Source organism: Mus caroli, chromosome 1 (assembly GCF_900094665.2).
Source record: "Mus caroli chromosome 1, CAROLI_EIJ_v1.1, whole genome shotgun sequence".
In the NCBI taxonomy this organism is placed as follows: Eukaryota; Metazoa; Chordata; class Mammalia; order Rodentia; family Muridae; genus Mus; species Mus caroli.
In genome coordinates, this window is record NC_034570.1 from 32,804,171 (window position 1) to 32,830,830 (window position 26,660).

Below are 26,660 nucleotides of genomic sequence, written 5' to 3' on the forward strand. Positions count from 1 at the left end.
AATGCCACTAGGTTAAGTTGGAAAAGCCTGGCACAAGTAGTCATGGAACTGACGTGTGCCACTAAAGACGAGTGTCATGTGTCGATTAGAGCAGCGTCTCCGGGCTACTACTCGAAGGCATCCATCCATGTCGTCATCGACTTGATGGGGCCCTTTCCTCATGAGCAGTCTTTGGGATATGGGGGAGAGGAAGGGGGAGGAGAACCTGTGAGTGAGTTTGTGTGTGTGTGTGTGTGTGTGTGTGTGTGTGTGTGTGTGTGTGAGAGAGAGAGAGAGAGAGGAACAGAGACAGAAGAGAAATATGGACCTATTTGGGTATTTGGGTATGGAAAACAGAAGTAGGAAACTACAGTTCTATTGAAAAATGTCAGATGTAACAGTGGTAACCATGGAAGCTGCATTGGAGCATCAGTGAAGGGGTGAGGGCTGGAGGTGCAGCTCAGGGGTGGACAGCTTGCATAGCACATGCCAGGCCCTAAGCTCAATACCTAAGATTTAAAAAAAAGAGAAAGAAAGGAAAAGAGAAGAAAAAGAAGCAAGGAGGGAAGGGAGGAAGGAAGGGAGGAAGGAAGGAAGGAAGGAAGGAAGGAAAGAAGGAAGAGAACATTTATGAAACAAGGTTGCTTCTAAGGACATTCCAAGATGGGAGTGAGAATACTGCTTTGAAAATGTTTAAGTTCTAAAGTTTCCTCGTAAAATATTAGCAGAAACTGGTGAACTTTTTTTAAAAATGTACAACTCAGTTTCTCTCACATACAACATAAATCATTTAATGTATCGTTTGCAGCCTCAGAGAGGCAGACATATTTAATCCAAGTCTGTTTATAAACTCCAATTTTATATGGATTAAAAACTGCAGATAAATTAAGTCACAATAATATCCTGTACATGCGCTAAGGCTGGTGACTGCTAAAGTCTCTTGAATATCTATAAACAGGAACTCATATGCCAATTACTAGTTCTGAAGAGTGTCTACATCATTAAAAAAAAGCTTTCATTTTTCTTTCTTCCTTTTTTTTGGGGGGTGATACAGATTTCAAGAGTAACTAACGCTGGAAAACTGTGAAAAATGTTATTTAAAAAATATATGCATATGTTACTGTTACTGCACAGTTTCAAAGATGTGATTCATAAATACCACTGCGTTGATTGTATAATAATGACTGTACTTCCAAGGTGATCCGAGCGTGCAGTGACTTAGACTCAGTATTAGGCACTAGTCCTATCTGTCAGGTGTACTACAGTTCTGTGTTAGCTGTCTGATACATATATATATTTAAATGTATGTATTTGTATGAACTGTGTCTATTCTGTATGGGTGTCAGAGATGTACACATCACGGCTCCACAGCAGAACACACACACACCATTGTTGCACATACTGGGATACATTTTAGTGCGGAAAGTCTCATTGCATTGCATTCCAGGTGTTCAATCTAGCACACAAACTGACAACTGTATTCTTCCAGTGCATCCTCTCAGAGAGTGGGACCAAGTTTCCATTTGAATGTCTCCAAAAGCCAGTTTTAAGCGATCTCTCTCCGGGCACATCTGCACCAGAGACTGAGACCTGCAGAGTAACAACTAATGCTAAAGCTTGCTCAGGAATAGCTAAGCTGCTTCCTTTCAAAGGTCATTCTAACATTGAGACAGAGGTGGGCATCTACTCAGGCCATGGGAGAGGGGATCAGCTGGACTTTGGTGGGACAGCTGAGGTCAGAGTATGTCTTCCAATGGATACAAGTGGTAGCAGATGTTATGCTTGCATGTAAAACTCTCTGGAAAGACACAGCATCATTGAGCCATGGTCATCTCGGGAGTGAGGCAACCACAGGCTTGCATCTTCTACATTTCAGCATTATTTGAATTCCTATAATGAATATGTAGGATTTTTATAGTCAGAGAACATAAGAAAGGGGCTGGCAAGATGGCTCAGCAGGTAAGAGCACTGACTGCTCTTACGAACATCCTGAGTTCAAATCCCAGCAACCACATGGTGGTTCACAACTACCTGTAATGATCTTCTGGAGGGAGTGAGGCAGACCGGAGCAAGCAGAGGTGCTAAATTCAATTCCCAACAAGCACATGAAGGCTCACAACCATCTGTACAGCTACAGTGTGCTCATACATAAAATAAATAGATCTAAAAAAAAAAACATAAGAAAGATGTTTCTATTTGCAATCCAACTTCAGACAAGGAACATGTTGTGGATGGTCTTGCACGGCATCAAGTGGAAGACGGTCCCTTACCAGACTGACCAACATTGAGCCTCATCAGATGCGAGATGGTTTCTTAATAAAATTATCTACACAGGGTCTGTCACTGCTCCATGGATGGGGCAAGGAACTTGACTAGGACCTGCAAGCTCTGACTATGTGCCGCCACCCCCTATGTGCCACACCCACTAACCCCCCAGCCCCACCCCAGACCAGTCTCTACAAGTTTTGTTTGGTCATCAGTGTGTTGGTCAAACCTGTGCTGGTACAATCAGCCAGAAGTCACTTTTGCAATTTAATGGGTTTCCCAGGCATGTGGATTGTGTGAGTGTCACAACCAAGCTTGTAACTTTAAAGGAAGGCAGGAGCAGAGACACTCCCCAAGGTTGCACAGGGACCCTTGAGGATACGGCTCTATACAAGAGTTGGAACTCTTTGTCAGAATTCACCAAGGGTAACCAGAACAAAGTCGCAGTGCTGCACACAAGGTGATTCAATTTCGTATATTCAGACTTTAAACACAGGATGGGATCACAGACCTGCCAACAGTCAGAGAAAGGGATGCAAGGAGCATGTTGTATAGATAAATACAAAGATGGAAACAGAGGTAAAACCTTCTCACTTCAAGAATCTCAAACCTAATCTGCTCCAGAATCTAAAACCTCTTGTACAGTGCTATGATACCAGTGGTAAATCCCATGCCTGACCTCTTGGGATGGCTTACAATCAATATTGCAGACATTATTTTCCTGTGTACAGGGTCTCTATAAAACATAAATGAGATTTATGTTTACACTTGAGTCCTCTCCCCCAAGATACCTCATTATGTATTCACAAATATTCTAACGTCTTATAAAAACAGTTCTGGTCCCAAACAATTGAAGTCAATGTACTGTTAAAAATTTCAAGTGTTTGAGGGCGAAAGCCAGATGCAAATTCTACAATCCACTTTGGTGCAAATCACCAAACCGTGCTCAACTGTTTGTATAGTTTTGAATCCACTCTTGGAGCTGGGGAATGAGAGCAATCTTATTTGCCACCTACTGACAAAGCTGACAGACAGTGATGTGTATGTGTATGTAGTCAGGCTCACAGGGAGACAAAGGAAACACACTTTGTGACACCTCAGCCACCTTGAACAATGGAGGGGTCTGCAGATGGCCTTGTTGATCTCCCTCTGGCTGATCTGCTATAGTTCAGTCAAGTAACTCAAGGACAATGGTTTGTTCTTAAAGTGTTGTAAGATGTACCTTGTTTACAGGACTTGTTTCTTTATACTAATATTTCAGATCTACATATATTTAACAAGAAGACTAAGTTTGGGGGTGAAAAAACATGAGAAAACAAACTTCTGACAAAAACCGTAAATGAGATGCTGAAAAACTAAAACAAACTCAATTAAAAAAAACCAAACAAACCAAAAACCAAAACCAAAACCAAAACCAAAACAAACCAGACAAGACCCATGGTCAAGACAAAAACACACCAAATGCGAAGATTAGAAGCAAGATACTCTGGTTGTTGCTACTCCAAACCGAGTTTTGATCATCGCAGGGATAACTTTCCCTGCATTTTAAGCAGCTTGTTAATGAAAGCTTAAAAAAAAAAAGTCCCCCAAGTCAAAATGCCACTCAAGGCCTGGAGTCACACATGGTGTGTGACGAGCAAGAATCAGGCCGGTGACAACAGTGAGTGTGTCTGAGTCTGCAAAGCAACTGCCAGATGTAGGGACGGCACACTCTGGACACTGTCGTCATTTGGCTGAGGATAGTTGCAAGAAAGCTACTGTAGAAAGAAGAGACTTGAAATGGGTTGGCTGGCCACAGCCACAGAGTCACAGTGGCAGAAAGAGGGAATGTCCATGCCTGGAGGACTCATTGCCACCCGGTGAAGACTTTCATTCCGAACCAGAACAGCCACCGTGGCTAGTGGGGTTGCTGAGCTTTTATTGAATCCTGGTGCCATATGTGGGGACAAGGCAAGGGACGCTCGTGGGATCCCATTGGCTTATAATGTGTTTGGTAGATAATGAGGGGTTGGGAAGGGTAGTAGGGAGGGTAAAGGCGTTTGGAAACATGCACTCTAGTGAACTTCTGGCACAAAAAATAACTGGCTTGTTTCATCAATTGCTCATTAATATACAACAACCAAAAGTAATCGGGGTATTGTATATAATACTGAAAGGAACCAATAATAAGAGAAAGGTTCAACTCGTCTGGCAGTTACGCTCTCCAGGTGCAGGAGTGCACCAGGTTCAGCAATGCATGAGATCTCGGTGGAACTTTCCAAGAAGGCAATGGCTTAGCACTGGGGGGGAGGATGTGTCTGAGTGTGTGAGCACGTATGTACTGCATGGGTTTTCTCCAATGAGGAACCTCTAATCACTGTCTAGCCTGGGATTATAGAAACTAGACAAAGGGAATACATTTTGATGAGCTGTTGATCTTACACACATACACAGGCAGCTTTGTACGAACCCACATCTAAACACACACACCCCAGAGAAACATCGTTGTTAGACTCTGAGATGTTCACTGTGGTTTGGGCTGGGAAAGTCAGTAGCACAGTGTCCGGAAACATTGAGCCACTGAAGAGAAGAAAACACAGTCTGGCTCAAAGGCGTGGTCCCTAGGACAGGTGTACGCTGCTCCGAAGCCAATGCAGGCCTTGCTGGGAGTACTGGACCAGGTGTTCCATGCTGCTGTGCAGGGTGACAGGTCCCATGAGCAAATCCAGGTCATTGAAGAACTCTAGGAGACAGAGAGATGTTTGAGGGGGGCTACACGGAAGTCAGGGCTTGCATGACTTCAGAGACAATCTATTCATGGCTTCAAGCATTCTCCACTGTGTATGTGGCCTTCCCCTAGAACAAAATAAAGCCCTACACCCTAATAAGTGACTGTTATTTGCTCTACTTGTGTTCCCAAATAACCAAGGTTCTGTTTGTTCCAGTTACATTCTCCTGGGAGGAAAAAAATGGTTTTCACTCAAAGTCAATATGACTGCCTCTCTGTTATTTCCCTGTCAACTGTCATGGGCTGAGCCTCCGAAGGGGGTCCAAGGAGTGAGGCTCCAGGACAGTGGGTCAGTTAGTGGTCTGCTTGCTCCTTTATTTTGTACCTAGGTACTTTCTGGGAGCAGTGGGGAGGGGAGGGCAGGCAGATGAATCATAGGTGTGATGAACAGAGACACATAGATGTCACTGAGTAACGCTCCCTGGGAGGAAGCATCCAAGACAGTGTGGTCAAAGTGGCATCCTTCTAAGAAGGCAACAGAGGTTCAGGGAAGATTGCACACTCAAGGGAGTGCGAGGAGGAATCCAGGCACAGGGCAGAGGAGGAACCGGGCAGCCTGGGTGAACAGAACCAGGATTATACCCTACCCGTCACTGTCAACAGTAGGTAGTTCCCAGTGCCACCTAAAACCTTTCCCTTCCCAGCTTCTTAGGCTCCACAAATGTAGTCTCAGAAAGTACCCACTGCTCCGTTGAAGTCTTATTACTGTTTGAGAGGCAGAGAATGTCTGAGAGAGGGAGGGGGAGAGGACAGAGGTACTTATGCATACATGTGGCAGTCACAGGATGACTTTTGGGATTTGATTTTCTCTTTCTCCTGTGGGCTCCAGGAGTGAACTCAGCCTGTCAGGCTTGTACCCACTGAGCCTTCTCCGTGACCCCTATTACTTCTGTCACCAGCAAAACTCTTTTAAAGGTAATTAATTCACAACTGTGTGTAAGACATCCTCTTGGGAAATATAAAGATATAAGCACTAACACTTGGGTTGTTTTGTTTTGTTTTTGTTTTTGTTTTTTGGGACAGGCCTTATTTACATAGCCCAGGCTAGCTTGGAACTCTCTTTGTAGCTCAAGCTGGACTCAACTTTCTTGAAATCTTCCAGCTTCAACTTCTTGAGTACCATGACTCTAGGATTCTACCACCAAGCCTGGCTAGCAGCTTAGACAGTAAAGAACTGCTAACACTCATTCATATATTTAATATTTTTGGAGCCCCATCTGTGTTCTAAGAACTAGGCTAGGTCTTGGCAGGGTGGTGGTGGGGGAGAAGCAAATTAAAATGAAATATAGTCTATGTGCAAGAAGCTCACTGGGAAATCCCATGATTGTACATGTACATCTGCGCCTGAAATGATACCTGCATCTGTGTGTATCTGCATCTAATTGAATCCACCTGCTTTTCCACAGTAAGGGTAAAAGCCGGCCCAGGTGGCAGGTGCCAGCCTTTTCTTTCTCCTTTTGTAAACTGTGAAATTTGATCGCCAATGCCCCTCGGGCATATTTCCCTGTGCCTGGGTGGGTCCCCATTCTCCAGGGCTTGTGCACACACCTCTGTTTTCCTTGGCCAGGTTATCAGCCATCTCCCAGTAGTCATAGCTGTGGAGGATGCTGTTGGTGATGCTGACGTGATTGGCCGCCATCTGGTGAATGCGCTGGGGGATGCTGACGATGGTCGATGGGGACAGGCCGCTGGAGCTGGAGAGGCTGCCCTGAGACCCCACGGAGCTGGCGGGAGAAGGGTTGGGAGACATGGGGGATGGGCTTCCAGTGCTCCTGGAAGAAGAGAGGTAGAAAATCCAGAGTGGAGAGGTTGGGAGCAGGCGAGGCAGGGAGGGCAGCCCCTCCCTCTGGGTAGCGAGTCATGCAATGCGTGGTTTATCTGCATTTGGGGAAAGTGAACTTACTTGCCACTGGACCCCCATGGGGATGGGGCTTGGGCAGCTTTCGATGAATTCTGCAGGGAAATGAAAATTTGTACAGTGAGTGGCACTGGCTAAGTGACAGCAGCAATATTTTCAGTCAACTGTGACAATAACTTCTAAGATTCTGTAGGTCACTGAAAACAGATTAGGGGCAGGGGGGAGTTACAATCTCGGGGCTTTTCTTCTTCCACAGACACTGAATGTGTGTGTGCATGAATGTGTGTGTGCATAAGTGTGCATATATGCCTTTACACACAAAATTTAGGCATGGAATTAGTCATAACTGCAAGGGTTTGGTGAACGATGAGCCAATCCAGAGTTTGTTTGTTTGTTTATTTTTAATTGGAAATTAGTCTAAATCTTCTCAACAGAGTAGGAACTCTCCCCTTCTACACAATAGGCAAGCCTCACACCTAACGTTAGTGATCATCTACAGAGGCTTTTGAAAGAAGTGTGGCGTTAAACCCCATTGTTTTAAATAATTTTAAAATTATTTCTTTTAATGCTGGGTGTGGTGGCACATGCATTTAATTCCAATACTCCAGAGACAAGCAGGCAGATCTTGGAGTTTGACGCCAGCAAGGGCTACACAGAGAAACCCTGTCTCCTCCAACAACAACAACAACAACAACAACAACAACAACAACAACTTATTTCTCTTAAAGGAATAAGAGGATATTCTTAAAGTAATAGCTTCAAATGTATTTCTTTTCTTTTTCTTTCTTTTTTTTTTTTTTTCAAGACAAGGTTTCTCTGTGTAGCCCTGGCTGTCCTGGAACTCACTTTGTAGACCAGGCTGGCCTTGAACTTGGAAATCCGCCTGCCTCCCAAGTGCTGGGATTAAAGGCATGCGCCACCACCGTCCGGCTTCACATGTATTTCTTAATGGAAAATTTAGAAATTCTGACACTTATTGGTACCTTATTACTAGCCCAATTAATTGTACTGAGATGTTGTCCCCCCCCTCCCCCGGCCCTTTGGTGGTATTGGGCACTGAGCCCAAGGTGTTACAGGAAAGCTCTCTTCCACTCAGCTCTATCCTCAGCCCCTGACTTCCATAGGTAGTCTGGCTTGGATATTACATCTCATGGGCTAGGTACTACATCAGGCATTTAAAGGTTCCCTGTGTTGGGGTGTGGCTCAGTCACAGACTGCTTGGCTGGTATACAAAGCTCCCGGGTTTAATCCAAGGCACCACAACAAAGCAGAAACATATAAGCAAGCAAGAGAAAGCAATTTTTAAAATGTGTGTGTGTGTGTGTGTGTGTGTGTGTGTGTGTAGGGCTGCGTGTGAGAGCATGCCATGGGTGTGTAGAGGTCAGGGGACCATATGAGTCCTGGGGGAATGGAACTCAAATCATCAGGCAGCTAGATGCCACGTGTCTAGCCTCTGAGGCAGCACACCAGCCCAAATCAAAAAGTTTGGAAAGTGTTTTCTTAACCAAGAGAAATTGCCAAGTGCAGCCAGCGGACTTCCTGAGAGCCTGACCTGCCTTCTTGGGTAGTCTACATCAGGAGGGGTTAGGACAATGAGGGTCCCACCATTTCTTTGTTTCAGGGACAAGAAACCATGCCCACCTAAGAAGGTGCTTCTGGCAGAAGGAGCTTCGTGAAGTGCCTGGCCATCCAGTGTTAGTGCGGAAGCTACCACTCTGATAAGAACTGGCTTTTCAGGTTCTCAGCAAGTGTAGACACAGGACAGAGTCACAGACTGCCACTTTCACGTGTCTCATGGAGAAAGCCGGGAAGAAAATATCATCTTAGGGGGTTCCCTCTCTTTCCTGCCAGAACAGTTCTGACTGTTCATGCCTAGCTGATGTGAGGCTCTTCACCTGTGTTTCCTCACGTCAACATTCTGGACAGGCGAGCGCAACGTGGAAGAGGGAGAGACGCCTGGGGGCTGCAGGCAGCTTCAGAAAGATTCTGAAGTCTGTAAGCACCACGACATGGGTAGAGACAATCTCTCCTCAGAGACGTACTGCTAAAGCATGGTCTTTACAGCCAAATTATCACGGTAGCCTGCAGGCTCCAGGCCCCAAGCTGTATTTAAACGATCCTTGGAGTGTGGCACAAAGGGCACCTAGTAGGTACAAAACTTCAACAGGAAGGACAAGTTTTGGAGATCCCCTGAAGGCATGTGGTCAGAACTGGGAGAGAGGGACAGATCTGAGATGTCCTGTCACAAAGATGGTGGCAGCAATTTAACAGGTGCAGTGTGCAACAAACCACACTGTACACTATTAATAGTAACCTGCCACTTGAAATATACTTAAAAAACATACAAATGCCCATAACTCCTAGAAGAGAAACTGATTTTCTGTTCCCTTCTCTGTCCATTTTTGTTCATACTTTCAGACTGGATACACACACTAAAAACAATCCTTTAAAGCTTGCCAGAACTTACTGGGATCGCAGAATTCACCTTACTCCTTTTTCAAGCATCTTTGGTTTTACTCTATATAGCAATTCATCCCTTAGACTCCGATCTCCTGAAAATCACTCACTCTGCCTCCTCTCCCATGTCTGTTATGTGTGTTTGGGACAGGTCTCACTGTATAGATCTGATTGGCCTGGAACTTGCAGCGATCCTCCTGCCTCTGCCTCCTGAGTGCTGGGATCACAGGCAAGCCTACCAGGCTACCTCATTGCTCATTGCAGCAGTCATTCCATATGAACAATTAGAAAATGGCAGTGCACCAGACACAGACCAGAGCATCACCAGGATAGCCTGACCATCCAGCTGGTCTCTCAGATGTTCAGGTTGGCAATAAATGACTAAAAAAGATGTGTGTGTGCATGCACATGCGTGCATGTGTTTGTGTGTTTGTATGTGTGTGTGTGTGCATGTGTGTGTGTGTGCATGTGTGTGTTTATATTTATGTGTGTCTGTGTATATATGTGCCTATGTGTACACGTTTGTATGTGTGTGTCTCTATATTTGTATATGTGTGTCTGTCTCTGTTTCTATGTGTCTGTGTGTTTGTATTGTGTGTTGCTGTATGTGTCTGTCTCTGTTTCTATGTGTCTGTGTGTTTGTGTGAGTGTGTTTGTATGTGTGTGTGCGCATGTGTGTGTTTATATTTATGTGTGTCTGTGTATATATGTGCCTATGTGTACACGTTTGTATGTGTGTGTCTCTATATTTGTATATGTGTGTCTGTCTCTGTTTCTATGTGTCTGTGTGTTTGTATTGTGTGTTGCTGTATGTGTCTGTCTCTGTTTCTATGTGTCTGTGTGTTTGTGTGAGTGTGTTTGTATGTGTGTATCTGTGTATGTGTTTGTATGTGGGAGTGTGTTTCTGTGTGTCTCAGTATGTGCTTGTATGTGTGAGTATGTGTTTGTTTGTGTGTCTATGTGTATGTGTGTGTGTGCACATGCATGTGTATGACAAAGGAGGGGTGGAGACAAGGACGGTGTAATCTCAGACAAACGACATTTTGAACAAATGATTAACTTCAGGTGCACTTGCAACAGCGCAGCAAAGAGGTGCTCTTCATTTGTTTTGCTAGTTTTGTATTCTTCTCAGGAAAGTAATTGAATTTTCTGAGATAAAAGTTGCCATGGCCGTGATTCGATCCGTGTCACCACCACACATTGCTGTTGAGGGTCTCTGAGCTATAACGAGCCATTTCCTATCCGTAAAAATGGCATTTCAATCAAAGATTAAATCAGCTACCAGAGATGAACTCAGGGGAGTGGTTCTAAGTAGTTACTTCTAAGGATTCTACGTGAAGATAAGGACTCATGTCGGTTCTAAAGACAGATTTATCCCCTGGACACTAGGGACAAAGTGGACATTCTCTGTTTAGAGGCCTTAAAAATAAGGACATGAAGACAGGAGAACAAATTATCTGGGCTCTCAAGGCCCATTCTTGGAGCCCTGCAAGTCACAAGTGTGTCATAAATGGGGTGACTCTGGACAACAGAGATGGCAGGTTTAGCCTCAAGGCAATGGGTGCATGAGGCCTCTCAGAGGTGCCTCTGCCAGGGAGAGAGCCTAGCACAAGGAGGCATGGCGCATATTTGTTAGGCAGTACCTTGAAATAGTCGATAAGTGCTTTTGAATATTTTACAGCATGGTCTCTTTTGAGTCGAAACATCCGCCAGTATAGGAGAGCCAGGCATCGGTAACTGCAGGGGAAGAAGAGAAACGTGTGTCCTTCACAGCGACGCTCCAGAACAAATCCTGTCATTTCTGACTCAATATTTTGATCACACTTATACCTCTAAAATGTTTCCACCTTAAGTATGTGTATGAGTATTTGATGTTCCTTTTGTTCAAAAAACATGACTCAAGATTCCAAGGAGGACCCCATACCTGCATTTACCACCAGATGAGGTGTAATAACAGCCTGAAGAGCTCTTTGTTGGGAACAGGGTCAGGCCACTCTCCTCTTCCACCACCAGAGGGCAGTGTCTCCCCACTAGAGCCCGAGGGAGTGCTAGCACAGTCTATACTGCTTTATGGGGTGAGCTATTGGCCTCGCAGACGGGACAGCAATTTCCCAGATTTTATCACCTCTGCTTGTTAACGCTTTACTAGATTGTAATCAGTTCAAATAAAGTGCATTACAACCACAACAGAAATTCTAATCTGAGGCTAGTTATGCTGGCTCATTTTCTACAACATTTTGTATAATTATTTATATCCTACATATATTCCAACATTAATTATTAATCACCGTCAATTTATTAATCTCATCACGGTACTTCAATAAAGAAAAGGGCACATTTAGCATTTCCTGAGACTCATTCTTTCCTGGTGCTTGACACGGGTAATTCTTCCCCAGCTCAGAGCAGGTATGTGTTACAATCACAAGGCGCCCAGTATAACCTGACCCACCTCTTCTAGCACCTCAGACTCCCGAGGAAATCACGTCAAACAGCTCAAGATCATCTTGTGTCTACCTGCGGTTAGGCCATCTGAGATCCCATTCGCTCTTCCATCTCACAGATTAGACCTAGAGCTCAGGGAACCTGCTGAGGGCACACACCACTTGGAATTCACAGGACAAGAGAGACTAAGAGAGGGGCCTTACAGTTTGAGAGATGGGTTGAAGTGGCAGAGCAGATGCTGTGAGGAGAGTAATCACTGCACAGCCCTGACTGCTGTAAGCCTAAGTGCAGGGAGATTGATTACCCATTAGCTAGTGTGGAAGAAATTATTTTACTACCTAAGTCAAATGAGCATCCCCTCGGTTCAGTGTATTGATAACTCTAATGGATTGTGGGTACTCATGCATACTGATTCGGCATGCAGAGTAACTTGTCCATGATTTTGACTGCATGGAAAGTGTTAAGCATAAGAAAAATTCCATTTAGCACAGTTCACGTTCAAAGGACTGAGGTGGGGCCCGCTGTTTTGACTTCGCTCTTGTGTGTGTGCGCATGTGTGTATATGTGTGTGCTCAGGCCTACCCATGCATGTGTAGAGTCCAGAGGTCCACATTGGGTGTCTGTTGTTCACCACCTTATTTCTCTGAGACAGGGGGCTGCTGGTTTTGGTTACCCTGACCAACTACTGTCACCATTCTCTCCCTGTGATGTGGTCAACCGTGAACTCAGGGTACCTTAGGGGAAAGTGGTCTGGAGGTTCCAAGAAGCACAGGGCAGCTCAGCACCCCATTTGCAGAGCTGGGGTTATACTTACCAAAGCGCAGCTAACTGTTTGTCCTCTGGTGTGGCATTGGGGCCTGAGTGGGTTTTTAGTCTCATAGCATACCTTAAAAAAAAAAAAAAAGAGAGATAAAAAAGATAAAAAAGCAAAGGAATTAAAAAGTGTTTTCTGGGTATCAACAGAAGTTTTTCTATGGTTCTCCACCCCACCCTCAGGTGTTCGTTCTTTCTTTTCTTTTTATGTATATGTGCGTGTCTTGTTATGTACATTCATGTACAATTGGGTATGTATGGGTGCGGATGCCCATGGAGGACAGACTGAGTGTTGGATCCCCCGGAGCCTACATCACAAAGTAGCTTTGAGTTTTGGGATTCAAACTTGGGTCCTCTGCACAGGCAGTGGGTGTTCTTAACCATGGAACCCAACCTGAGTACATCGGTGTTCACAGTGCTGACAAGCCTGCCTTAAAAGCTAGCTGATGGCATTACTGTGCCAACTGGAAAGAGATGGCTTGTGTGATGTGCTACCGTCTGCACTTTAATGACACAGAACAAACTCTCAGGAGAGCTGCAAGCTCGAGAAGCATTCACAGATATGGTAAGGCATCATTACCCTGCATTTCTACCACGCTGCGGCACTGAGGATGGAGCTGAGGCTCAGCCTGGTACTCAGATGTAGGGGGTAGTGCTCAGGTTTGACTTTGTGAAGCTCTTGGCATAGCAAGCGGCTTGCTGAAAATGGCTGAGGAAGTAATCCTGTTGCTGCAGAACTTCTAAGTTTCGAGAGCAGCCCTTTGCAGCTTACCCCAGAGCTTGCCCAGGGTAAAACCCTGTCTGTGTGACTACAGTTTGATGGCATCGATGTTTTACACTGACTGAGGCACAGATGTCTCTACCTCCCTTTTTTAAGTCATAGTATCTTGAATACCAGACAGTGGTGTAAATTGTGTTTCAACCATCAAACCGTTTACAAAGCTCACTGGAAGGAACCGTTTATTGTGGACACAGCTACAAGTGTTCTTCCTCCTGGACACCCCAAGATTCCCTTTTCTACCATGTCTTTTTTATTGAGGAAGTTCCTTCATTCTTAAAAAAAATATTTTTTTATTTAAGTTTTTTTTTACTAGTTTATAAATAACTAGGTTGTATTCTGGCACTCTCCAAATACAATTTGTTTTTGTTTTATCTCCATTCCAACCTTCCACTGTGCTCTGAGAACGGGAGAGGGAAGTGAGAGATGTGGGCCAACTAGAGACACATGCTTCTGGTGCCCTTAGCCTGATTCCAGCTTGAGCACTGGACTCCCTCTGCCCCAGTGAGAGGAGACCACTGCTGTCCTCGGAGGTGGTCTCAGCACTGACAAATGCCTTTGCTTCCTGTTTGCTTTCAGGATTTGGGTTTTGTAGTCTCATGTTGTCATGGTGTGTCTTGGCATGTCTTGGTGTGTCTTTAGGGTTATCCTGTTTGGGGTTTCTTGGTTTTTTTAATCTGTCTTTTGTTCAGTGATTTTTTAGCCATTATGTCTTCTACTATTCTTTCTGCCCTCTTTTCCTCTCATTCTGGGGCTCTAGTGATAACACACACACACACCACATGCACACACAGAAACACACCACACACATACATACATCACACTACACACATATAAAATACATACACACATACATACCCCCTAACCCTCACATACACACACACATATATACACACACACACACACACACCACACATATACCATACACACACACATATATAACACATACACACACATATATACACATATACACACATACACACAAACCACACATATAGCATACACATAAACACACATACTACCACTCATACATACACCACACATAACATACCACACTCATACACATATCACACACATAAATATACACACATACATACACATGCACCCATAACACCACACACTACACACTTAAATACATACACACACCACACACATACACACATATACATACATACATACATACCACACGCACACATGTACATACCACACAAACACATATAAACACCGCACACACAATATCACATACATAACACACATAAATACATACACATACCACACACACATACATACACATACCACATACACACACACACATACACATACCACATACATACATACATATATATAGGCAGCACACACACATACATGCATACACACGCACATACATACATGCATGCACATACATGCACATACATGCACACATACAAAGTTGGATCTTTTGTGATTATGTTTGCTGTAGTTTGTAGTGACTTAGAAATTCATGAGTTGGGAGTGATTCCCAACCTAACAGTGCTCAGGGGCAAGAATCTTAAGGTGGCCGGGCGGTGGTGGCACACGCCATTAATCCCAGCACTTGGGAGGCAGAAGCAGGCAGATTTCTGAGTTTGAGGCCAGCCTGGTCTACAGAGTGAGTTCCAGGACAGTCAGGGCTATACAGAGAAATCCTGTCTCGAAACAAACAAACAAACAAACAAACAAACAAACAAACAAGAAAGAAAAGAGAAAGAAAAAAGAGAAAAAGAAAGAATCTTAAGGTGGCTTTGTTCCCCTGAATTGATTATGATCCTTTGTTCTCTGTAGCCCTGGGGAGGGAGGAAATCTCTCCCTTGTAGAGAGATGCCCCTGCCCTGGCTCCCGAGTGTCTTTTAGGGAGAGGGGAGCTAGGTCTGGTGGGTAAGGCACAGATTTAAGTGGCAAAATAGCCACTCTGCTCCTTTACAAACCCCATCATGGCAGAGTTCATAACTGGTTACATTTTTATGGGGTACAATTTGTCAGGTGATACACATTCACACTCTATACTGATGAAGCCAAGATGATTAGCACAGCACCTTTTTATTCATTTGCCTTTTTTTTTTTTTTGGTGAGAATGTTAAACCAACCAACCACCCAATTCTCTTGAAGTTCCTCTGAAACACACCTTACCATTAACTGCGGTCATCCTTTAGGTAAGAGAACTTTCCCTCGCCTCCACTTTCTGGGTACTGAGGGGTGCCACTGATTCTGAACTGTGCTCCCTCTGGGCCAGGTGGCCGGCCTCAGTGGGTGCAGCAGGTGTCATATCTGCATCCCGTGTGTTTGATAGGCTTTGTTGTGGCTATGATTCACCTGTCCACTTTACAGCATGATGTCTTTAAGCAGGACACAACACTGAAGTTCACTGTAGGCCCCGTGGCATCAGATATTTAAAAATCAAACTGCACACCTGGTCTGCCTGTAGTTTTAATTCACTGTTGCTTAGTATACACTGACGCTCCGGTCCTTCGTAGGTTTCCTTCCGAGAAATGGCTCCTTAGGTCTACATTTCAGGTTACTACTGTCATTTCTTCTCACCACTCTTGAGAAGTAGGATGAGTGAATACATTTATTCATTTGAGTGACAAGGACTAAACCCAGTGGCTTGTGCAGCTAACTGGTCTACCACAAACTTCAATCTCCATTTTCCCTATTGACCTTTTATTTTCAAGCAACTTATAGAAGAAATGAGTTCAACACCTACCACTTCCTATCTGAGGGACACAGGGTCACATCCCCGCTCACTTTGGACAACCAGGGAGGCTTTGTGCAAAGAGGTGCCCTGCCTCACATAGGAAGCAGGATGGCAAGCCAAGGGAGAGTTGTAAGCCCCTCCACATTCTTATTTTGGGGGAGGAATGTTTGGAAATTGGTCTGGTGTAGTATATACAAATGCTAAATTCTGAACCCCAAGATCTAGTTGCAATCCCACAAGCAAATTCTCACGTATACTAGCCCCTGTAATGTAAACCCAGCACCCCAATTTAAAGCTATTGGTTAAATAAAAGTGGTGATAACCAATTAATGGGAGAGAATAGAGGCTGGTGGAGTTTCAGTTATGGCTTGGGGACATTGCAGGTAGGGACATGGAGGAGAGGAAGAGGAGAAAGAAGGAGAGAGAAGGAGGGGGAAGGGGAAAAAGACCGAGAGAATAAAAGGTCTCCATTAGACTTGGTGGACCAGGAGCACTGGCTGAATGAAATGCCCACAGACAGACTGACAGCAGAACTAACCGGGGCAAGACTAAAACAGCAAGCACTTGGGTGAGCACAAGTGAGAAATTAACAGTCGAGTATAGAGAAAAATAGATTAGGGGTAATTGGCACAGTAATTGTGCTAACACTGATTTTAAAAATCCATAGGACTCTGCCTCAATTATGGGGGGCTTGTTGAGTTGTATTAATAAACTAATAGTTATTAAATAACCTTTAAAAACCATTTACAGAGGAACATTGGCTCCCCATGGCTGCTAGAGCCGGCCACAATTCTCTTCTTAGTATGTGCTTATGTGCACCGCTTTCCACCCCGCCCCGCCCCGCCCTTGCTGGAAGTGGAGCTTGCCTACCTGATGAGCTCCACTGTCTCCGAGTACATGGTGTACGGAGACTTGGATTCCATTGGCCCTTGTTCCATTGCGTTTCCGCACTCGATGAAGGACAAGGCAGCTTCGGCATAGTTCAGGGCCTTCCCGAACTTCTCCACCTGACAAACAGAATTGGGGATGTGATCTTTCATAAGAGCTTTTTAAAGGGGGAAATTGCCTCAGAGTTTATATGCTTTGAGAAACACAGGCTTCGAGCTCTAAAATTTGAGCTGGGGGTTGGGGAAAGGGAGGAAGGGGAGGAGGGAGGGAGGGAGGTGGGACGGGAGGTGGCTCTCTCTGCCATCCATAGCTCATTTTCCAGTTTCAGGTTCCTGTGGTCAACACAGTCTGAAAATGTTATGAGGAAAATTCCAGAAATATACAGTAGTTTAGTTTTTTTTTTAAATCATAGTTTTCTATTATAATTGTTCTACATGATCAGTATTTACTAGTCACTGTTAATGTCTTTCTGTGCTTTATTGCATATTAAAAACATGGATGCATATGAGAAAGGCTTTGGATAATCTGCAGCTTCAAGGAACGATGCGAGAGCTTGGAGCTTGGAGCCCATCTCCCACGGGTAGAAGAGAGCCAGCACAAGTCCTCTCCAGTTCTCTCTCACACTGCCATGAATTTGAGGCAGGTAAGTGCTTAGAAGCAGGAGTCATGTGACTGACAGCCGCCAGTGCAGCTCAGGGCTAAGTTGCAGATTTCTGTTTCCTTTTCCCCAGTGGTCTGGCAAATTTATCCCCACATGGTGCTAACTGTGTGCCAGAGTTCAAAGTTCTGGCTCAGTACATAGATCTCCATGGCTGTCTTTGAGCCTTGATTACCACCTCATGGGGTATTTGTGACTTTATACCCCCTGGATGCCCACCCTCCTGAGCTTCATTGCTAAGAAGGAGGGCCTCACTAATGATTGAGGACAGAAACAAAGTGGGGAATCGACCCAAGGTTCAGAGCTGAAAAACCACAAGAACAACTCTGGGGGTTATCCACAGGTCTACGTTTATGCTAACCAGCACAAACTTCATAGCACCGACAGTTTGGCTGAACATACCTGGCAAAATAGGGCTCCCTACACCTGATGCAGCAGCCACGGGCTGGCTTTACAGCCCGAGTTCTCCCAAGTCTAGGACTCTGTACTGAGGTTCTGTCTCTAGACACTGAAAGCTGCTCCAGAAAATCATATATTCTTGCCTTGCAAAAACACCTCTGTTTTCCCATGATTTATTAATCAAAGAAAAAATCCATGGACATTCCCTTTAACTACTCTCAAACCCACCACTAAAAATAAATACATAATTTCCCAAACTTTCATTAACAATGATAACTTTGAAAAATGAATGCAGAGCAAAACTTTTGTTAACAAATCAATAATTTAATACATTATAAGTCAAAACAGGCAGCTGGGCAGTGATAGCACACACCTTTAGTCCCAGCACTTGGGAGGTAGAGACAGGTGGATCGCTTAGTCCAGCCTGGTCTACAAAGTGAGTTCCAGGACAGCCAGGGCTACACAGAGAAACCCTGTCTTGAAAAAAAACAAACCAAATGAAACCAAAGTGTGATTTTGCTCAGCAGTGGCCATGCATGTACACTCACTAACTAATTTCCTTCCTTTCCTTTCCTTCTTTTCAGTACTATAGAAAGAGTGATCCACACATCAGCTTCTTTGGATGACCTAGACTCTGCACTTGTCTGAGGACAAGAGCCGTTCCTTGCAATCCTCTCCGTGTTCTGATATTCCATGCCTCTATCCACATTACCCCAGTGCTTCTTGGCAGGTGACATCAGATGATAACTGTGGTGGGCAGCATAAGGCATTCCGAGAACGCCTCTTAGGGGTTACGTATCTTCCCCACTGGAATCATATTCTGAAAGGTAACTGAAATGGCACCTTCGTCTCCAGCCCCCCTGACTGATCTTGTTATGAACTCAAATGGGGAAGAAAATTCTAGAATTTCAAGGTAGAAACAAACAAATCAGAAGTCTTTCTATTCCTTGCTTGAAAGCTTTAAGGTCTCCAAAACTGGAGATTGCTCAAGTCAGAAAAGTTATTCTTCAAAAAGATCAGATCATGGCAACCCGAGGTTTTAAGTCCAGGGGACCATTTCTATGTTGTAGAACGTGAGGGGATGTGTTTCTTTTTGGCCCCCACATGAGGAACACCAGTCTTCCTGAAGAGATTTGATCATGGGCCTGAGCCAAGGAACAGCCAGCCAGACTAGCCAGAGAGTAAAATGCAAATTTAATTTGTTCCTAATAGCTCCACCCACTGACTCCACTGATGCTGGCTACTACTCAATCCTTAAGACGAAATTGCAATATTCATTTATCCAGGGCTTTCTTCCAGTTAGACATTGCCGAGTGAAGTCATAATTTATTGGGCTACGAGCCTTTGATTATATAAACATTTTCCCATTTAGCAGGCCCAGCCATCCTTGTAATAGATTTTATAATTGCCCTGACTATACTGCCCCAGTGACGAAGCCGCAGTACGAACACAGTTTGGACTAGCAAGTCTAGAGAGAAAGGGTCTTACCATGGCGTCTGCTTTATGTTTCATCCGCTTGGCTTCTCGCATAAAATAATCTGCACTTCGAGGCCTGTAAGAGGAGAACATCAGATGTCATTACTGCTTAAGTGTGGGATCTATGGGAACTACGCTTTCCTTTCATTCCAACATAAAGCGCAATTTAAAAAACTCTGCTTAATACAGAATCAGGCCTACATTTTGCACTCTCAAATTACAGCCTGTACATAAAATACATTATTTTTCTCCTAAGTTAGCAATTCAGAGCCCACTCAATATATGCAGATAGCCAATATTTATAGTTATTTTAACGTGATTCCTCAGTGCCTAATTTGTGGACAAGTTTTCTTTTCTTTTTTTTGGTATGGATAAGAAAACAGTAAAAAAATCTTATTTTGCATAATATCTACAGAAACCCATCCCCCTTTAACTTAAAATCTGTAAATATATCTGATGATAATATCATGAATATGTACGGGTGAATATTTATTTGTTCTTTTGAGTGTGCCATTTATATACAGAAATAGTACCTAGAATCGTATGCACATATATTTAATTATCTCAAAGCCTCACAGTGAAATGAAAGAACTGTGATGCAGTGTGTTTATGTTCCAGTTGTAATAAAGTTAATTGTAAAATGATGTCTACCTTGTAACAATGCAGAGACACCATGCATCGTCTGGAGTGCTGATTAGCTTGCTGGTGAACAGAAGACATGTGTAATATGGAAGCAATAGCCTTGGCCAGGGCCAGGTCTTCTGGGAGATGAGGGTAATTTGTCCTGAGACCAACTGCATGTGCATAACGACCCTGAGTCACATAGATAGGAAAGCTATGCAGAGGATGGTGCCTTTAAAAATGCTTAGTCTAATGGATTAATTTTAAAAAAATCCTTCACATCCTTTAGATGCCATCAGCATAAACTATTTTGTATTCCGTGTGTTATGTGATCAAGAAACTTGACCTACTCATGAATACCAGTCGGGGCTATGATGTCAGCCGAGACATTAGTCACGGGTTGCTTAACCTGTTATGATATGTTTATTTTAAACGGTCTTGTTTCAGATTCTAATGGGTTTTTCATCGCATTGCAATACCAGGTAGTCAGAACATTCTTTATTCAAAGAGATCAGTAGGTGCTATGATAGTAAACTGTGGGTTAATACTACATTTCATTAACCAAACTAAGAAACAAAATCACAATCAAAGCAAATAATTAGTTTTGGGTAAAAAAAAACCTGGAATAATAATAATAATAATAAAAAGAGACTCTCAGGACTCAAAGGGAGGGAGCTTAGATAAATGTCCAACATGTGGAGAAGGAACTTGTAGAGTCCTCCTCCAGAAGAAAGACAGAGCATCAAGTGGAGGGATGGGGCTGTCATCCCTCAGTCAAAAACCCTGGTCCAGAATTGTTCCTGTCTAAAAGAACTGCAGGGACAAAAATGGAGAAGAGATTCCATTGGTCTCTTCTGTGGTCCAGTGACCGGTCTAACTTGGGATCCATTTCAAGGGGAGGATCCAAGTTCTGACACTATTACTGATGCTATGGTGTGCTTACAGACAGGAGCCTAGCATGGCTGCCCTCTGAGAGGCCCAACAAGCAGCTGAAAGAATCAGATGCAGATATTTACACCCAACCAATGGACAGAAGCCAGGGATCCCTGTGGTTGAATAGGAAAATGCTGAAAGAAGCTGAGGAGGAGGGCGACTCCATAGGAAGACCAGTAGTCTCAACAAACCTAGACCCCCAAGATCTCTCAGACACTGAGCCACCAACCAGGCAGCATACACCAGCTGATATGAGGCTCCCCACACATATACAGCAGAGGACTGCCTGGTCTGGCCTCAGTAGGAGAAGACTCGTCAAAACCTCTAGAGACTTGAGACCCCAGGGAGTGGGGAGGCCTGGTGGGAGTGTGTGTGTGTGGGAGACATCTTCTTGGAGTCAGGGGGAAGGAAGAATGGGACGAGGAACCATGGGAGGGGGAACTGGGAGGGGGGACAATGACTGGATTGTAAAAAAAAAAAGTATTTTTTTTAAAAAGAAATTTAACACATATTGTCAGGGTTGTGGCAGTATACTGAGACTGACATGTTGGTCTGTTACCATAAAGAAGTGGCAAGGCAGCTGCCGAAATCCCTGGATGCTACTGTCTGTCTGGCAGCAATGGCTTCTTCACCATCCTTGCTCCCATCCAGTCCAAAGCCTGCTGTTCCCTTTGGTGGGTCTCTGCTGTGACTAAAGGTTTCCTTCTTTAAGAGGGCTGCTCCCGACACCTCTGCTTTTCTAGTTCATTTCCCGGGGACCCCAGCTCCACTTGGATGCTTTTTCAGTTGCCTTAAAAGAATGCTTGCTCCTCCTTCTTTGGCTACAGACTGACTTGGTTCAAACTTGGCCAATTTCCACTGTTACTACTTGCTTGCTTCTGCTTCCAAACAAACCGATTTTAGAGCATGTTTAGATTCACCAGTGGAACTGAGCAGAAATTATGTCATTTCTGTGCACTCTTTGCCCCACACATGTACAACCTCCTTTGTTACCAGCATCCTGAAGTAAAGTGACAAGCCACTGGTGACCCTCTGAAGTCTATGGATTATGTGTAATTTCTTTTCCTTTCTTTCTTTTTTTTAAAAGATTTATTTATTTATTACATGTAAGTACACTGTAGCTGTCTTCAGACACTCCAGAAGAGGGTGCCAGATCTCGTTACGGATGGTTGTGAGCCACCATGTGGTTGCTGGGATTAGAACTCTGGACCTTCGGAAGAGCAGTCGGGTGCTCTTACCCACTGAGCCATCTCACCAGCCCTTCTTTTCTTTTTCAAAGTCTTAGTTTTACTTTTTTTTTTTCTAACCTTTATTTTATGTGAATGGGTACTCTGTCTATATACCATGTCTGTATATCATGTGCATGTTGGGTCCCCTGAGATCTGAGTTACAGACAGTTGTAAGCTGCTGTGTGGCTGCTGGGAATCGAATCCAGGTCTTCTGGAAGAGCAACCAGAGCTCTTAACCCCTGAGCCACCTCTCTAGCCTCCAGGGATATTTCTTGATGGGTTAGATCCTGTGAGTTTGGAACTGTGCCATGACACATATCTGCTGTTAGGGTACTAGAAGGGGCAGAGCTGTTGCTCTGATTGGTCATTGGCTTCACATCCCAACACAAGACAATTAGAACTTGCCGGCAGCCAAGCATAGACTGACTCCCAAGCTTCAGACCCCAGTGCCGACCGGGTGAGGTGAGTTTAGTTTTCACCGGTTCTCTCTGGTTGCCAGATGTGTCCATTATTCTTCTTACCATTTCTCTTCTCTTTTTTTAAACTTAATTTTTTAAAAAAATTATTTATATGTATATGAGTGCACTATAGTTGTCTTCAGACACACCACAAGAGGGCATCGGATCCCATTACAGATGGTTGTGAGCCACCATGTGGTTGCTGGGATTTGAACTCAGGACCTCTGGAAGAGCAGCCAGTGCTCTTAACTGCTGAGCAGTCTCTCCAGCCCCTATTCCTCTTCTCTTAAGGAAGAACCATCTGAGCTGGCTTTTATCAGGGTTTGTGGAGCTATAACTCCTCCTCCCTTAGAGTCAATCTGGAAACTTACTCCTTGACCAGTGTTTCTAAAATATGGTTTCTGTTGTGTTACCATCTTGTTCTAAAATCAAACTCTGGGGCCTCTGAAGTCAAATCTTAGTTCAGGCTAGGGATTCCTGAGGGACTTTGGGCCACGTCTGCAGGTCCCATCAGTTTGATGCCCTGCCTCCCTGGTTTGAAGCTCCGTTCTTCCTTTTCACTGCCCGGAATGTTGTGAGTTCCGCTCATTCACGGAGAGTTCACTGAATCCTATCATGAACCAAAGGTTACTCCCCTTGGAGTCTGACCACTGTCAGGAGCTATGAGCATAGCCCTTGCTTCTGACTCTTTCCCACCACTACAGAGAACTTGTCTGTGCTATACTTGGTGGGTAATTAATTGCCTTCCAAGCTTACGGGGCTATAGTTACTTCATGTGTGCAGCTTGGCCACGGGTACATTTCAGCGTTGACCTCTTTGGTCATCCTTGAATTGCACTGAATTTCTTCTGAGCTTAGGGAAGAGTGTTGCCTTCTGAGAGGGTGCAGCATCATAAGCCAATGAGCCGGAGAGTGTCTCCATGGCAACTTGAAATTCTCCACATCATTATCTGCTCTACACTCCAGTATCTAAGTTTGGTCATTTTGTTGCGTGTGTCCTGTTTTGTAGACCTCACCACTAAAAGATTGTCATTTTAAATGCATTTTGTTCCCATGAAAAAAACTGTCTTGATCATAAGCTATGGCATCTTAGATTTTACAGGTTTTTCTAAGTTACTCTTAGAGATGGCAGGCGCTGATAGGCCCTAATGTGTGTTCTTCAATCAATGTTGTTTTTATCTGTAGCACGTGAATGCATCTTTCAAATCTGATGTGGAGGCCGAGTCATCGACACACAGCAGTGCCTGTGGGTAAGTAACACATTTAATTTTCTGACTGGATCCTGGCAGCTACAACAGTAGCCTGCCATGTTAAAGGGAAACCCGGTGCCATCTATGGACCATTTACAAACACGCTCGTTAGAATCCGCTTTGCATATAATGGAGGGCTCACTATACTAAGCACGGAAAATTGCCTGAAGATTGGCCCATTTTCTCCTCTCAGGTGATTTCTGCTGCTATGCTCTTAAACCAGGCCATTATAAAGCCATTGGGACCAATGGGACGTCACTCAGACTGTCCGGCGTGGCTGTGGACTCACGTTAATCTGAAGATGTTTCTTTTCGCAGCTGTATACAAGTCAGTAGGAAAAATGAAATTGTCCTTACACCTGTCAGAGGTACAGAATCTAATATACCAAGGGTTCTGAAATAAAACTAATGGTCTCAGTGCAGAATACATTTTTCACCCGACCTGTCTTTAAGTGGGAAAATCTAGAGTCTTTACACTTCTATAATAATACCCTGTGTGTTATTTTTCATAGTGTTTTATGACGGTCATGAGCAGGCCAATAAACGTGCAATTAAACACTGCAAATGGAAGAGCATCCAGCGCTCCACAGAAATCGGGACTGGCTAATGGCAGAGCCGGAGCTCAGTCGTGTGCACCTTTGTGCTAATAGGTCAGTGTAACAAAAGCGACTGGTGTACTTGATCCAAACAGGACGTTTCCTTTTCTTTTCTTCCATCAGCATGATCTACAGACACATAGTCTTGGCCCTGAGCGGCAGCAGCGTGCAAAGGACCTGACACATCGGAGCACAGGAGCTTTAGAGAGGACTTGGGTTTTTGTTCTCCTTCCTGGCTGAGGGAGCAGAGAGATGAATGGCCTCCCACAGAGAGGCTGGCACACTGCTTTCTGTAATTCCTACCTCTTTGAAAAGCCGTTCTTCCATAGAGCAAGCCTGTTTTGTGCAAAATGGCAGGGATGAGAGCTCACTGTGTTTGAACAAAACAGGTTTCTGGGTGTGGAGAAATCGGGATGATTTGCTTAGAGAAACTGAAATCTACACCAGACAGAGGAGCAATGATGGTATCAAATAGATTTCTCTTTCTTGCGATACCCTCGGTATCATTTGGCCCTAACTGTGTCCTTGGCTTTCAGGTGCTTGTTCCAAAAGAAGGCTGATGGTGCAAGAGGTTGAATGTTCCCTTTTCACACACGAGCTGTTTGTAGTGCTAGCTTTACAGAGCTGGGTGACAAACTCAGCTTCCTGCACGCCAGGCAAGTGTTCTCCCGCCTGCTCCCTTCCAGTCATCGCTGTTGGCGGGGATGTTTGGAGACTGGGGCTCCCAGGTGTTGCTGTCTGCACACACCCTGTTGATGCAGCTAGACAGTGTTTAAGCAGTAAGGATCCCTACACGCAGCTTTGTTCTTTGATGGATACTGACTGGAATCCTAAGGAGCTTGGAACTTGGTGTCTCCAGAGGGGAAGCACCCTACTCCGTATGCGTTTCTGACAGCACTCAGAGTACCTTTCTCAGGCTGTGCTGGCTAAGGCAGGCAAGGTTTGAATCATTTAAGCAACTTTTATTGAAATGGAAAACCATCCATCTCACTGCTGTTCTTCTCTGCATTGGATGTTTCAGCAATCGATTTTAGCAAGGCCTGAAGGTTTCTGTAAGAGAAGGATGTATCCTTTTCCTTCTACCCGACCTTTCTGTTTTTCCATCCATCAGAATAAAGTAGGGACCCAACCTGAATATGCAATGGAAACAGTTCCCTAAGAACAAAAAGGTAGGGTCCAGCTTTGCTGCAGCAAGGTCTCCCTCAGGACAGCAGTGCTGTGGAAAGGTCCCCAGAGTGCCCTGCCTACGACAATAGGGCCTATGCAGTCATTCTACTTGTTTCCTTTGATTAAGTCATGCTGCGGGAGATTCAACCTCTCATATGCAGGGATCTTCCCTTCCTCTATAAAATTAAAATCCTTTTAGCTAGGAGACTGCGCCATGTAATTACCTTACACATGGTAAGCCCCAGTCCCTTCCTGCCATTCACACTTACCATGCTCACCGCCTTCAGTACTGTGTGTTCCAGGGAGCCCCCATTCAGCTCAGGAGGAATAGCTAGCTCTGCTTCTGCTCCTGGCATCATGGGGACAGATGGGACATTTGGTAGATGGGCTGGGTGCTCTGGTCGTGACTGCCTCTTCCATGGAAATACGGGCAGGGGACAGTACATCCTTCAGAGAGCAGCAGGCAGTGCTGGCCTCCAGCCCCGCTGGCTTCTAACACAGCAATACGGCTGGCAGGAGGCGGGCTTCATTCCTAGCCAAGCCTTTCACCATGCAGCTCCATGAATTCAGGATTTCTGGACTGAGGCTTCCCATCCCATATCTCTCTCAATTCTCCCCGGCCAAAGCTCCCTGTCACTAATTACAACACCAAATAATATACAGCTCACTGCTTTGCACTAATAAGACCAGCATCTAAGCTGTGGGTTGAACCAAGCACTGACGCTCCTTGATATAAATTCTCGGATTCTGTCTTTTAAAAGAAAAGTCTGTTTTCCACCTTCCTCCTGAGGCTGTGGAGTAGTAATTGTCCCTGCTTTTCATGCTTTTGTGGAATGTCAGGGGAGGAGGGGCTGTCAGACTGCTGCTAGTCTGTGCCTGCAGCTTACCAAGAGCAAGCCGACCTTGATTCAGGTTCTA

General features: G+C 44.5%; 1 protein-coding gene across 2 annotated transcripts in view; it reads right to left on the reverse strand.

Annotated features, from left to right (window-relative positions):
• Positions 1-2,705: 2,705 nt before the first annotated feature.
• The window catches only part of Aff3 (AF4/FMR2 family member 3), a 442,217-nt gene continuing 418,262 nt past the window's right edge, over positions 2,706-26,660 (reverse strand). The window contains exons 17-23 of one of the 2 annotated variants that reach the window (XM_029480447.1): positions 19,503-19,566; positions 16,940-17,076; positions 12,583-12,654; positions 10,970-11,063; positions 6,915-6,964; positions 6,560-6,735; positions 2,706-4,966 (exon numbers count right to left, since the gene is read on the reverse strand). In XM_029480447.1, coding sequence (XP_029336307.1) covers positions 4,845-4,966; positions 6,560-6,735; positions 6,915-6,964; positions 10,970-11,063; positions 12,583-12,654; positions 16,940-17,076; positions 19,503-19,566 — 715 coding nt within the window. In that variant the 3' untranslated portion in view covers positions 2,706-4,844. Of the gene's footprint in view, positions 4,967-6,559; positions 6,784-6,914; positions 6,965-10,969; positions 11,064-12,582; positions 12,655-16,939; positions 17,077-19,502; positions 19,567-26,660 lie in introns of both variants that reach the window. The other variant, XM_021160510.2, reaches the window with a different exon arrangement.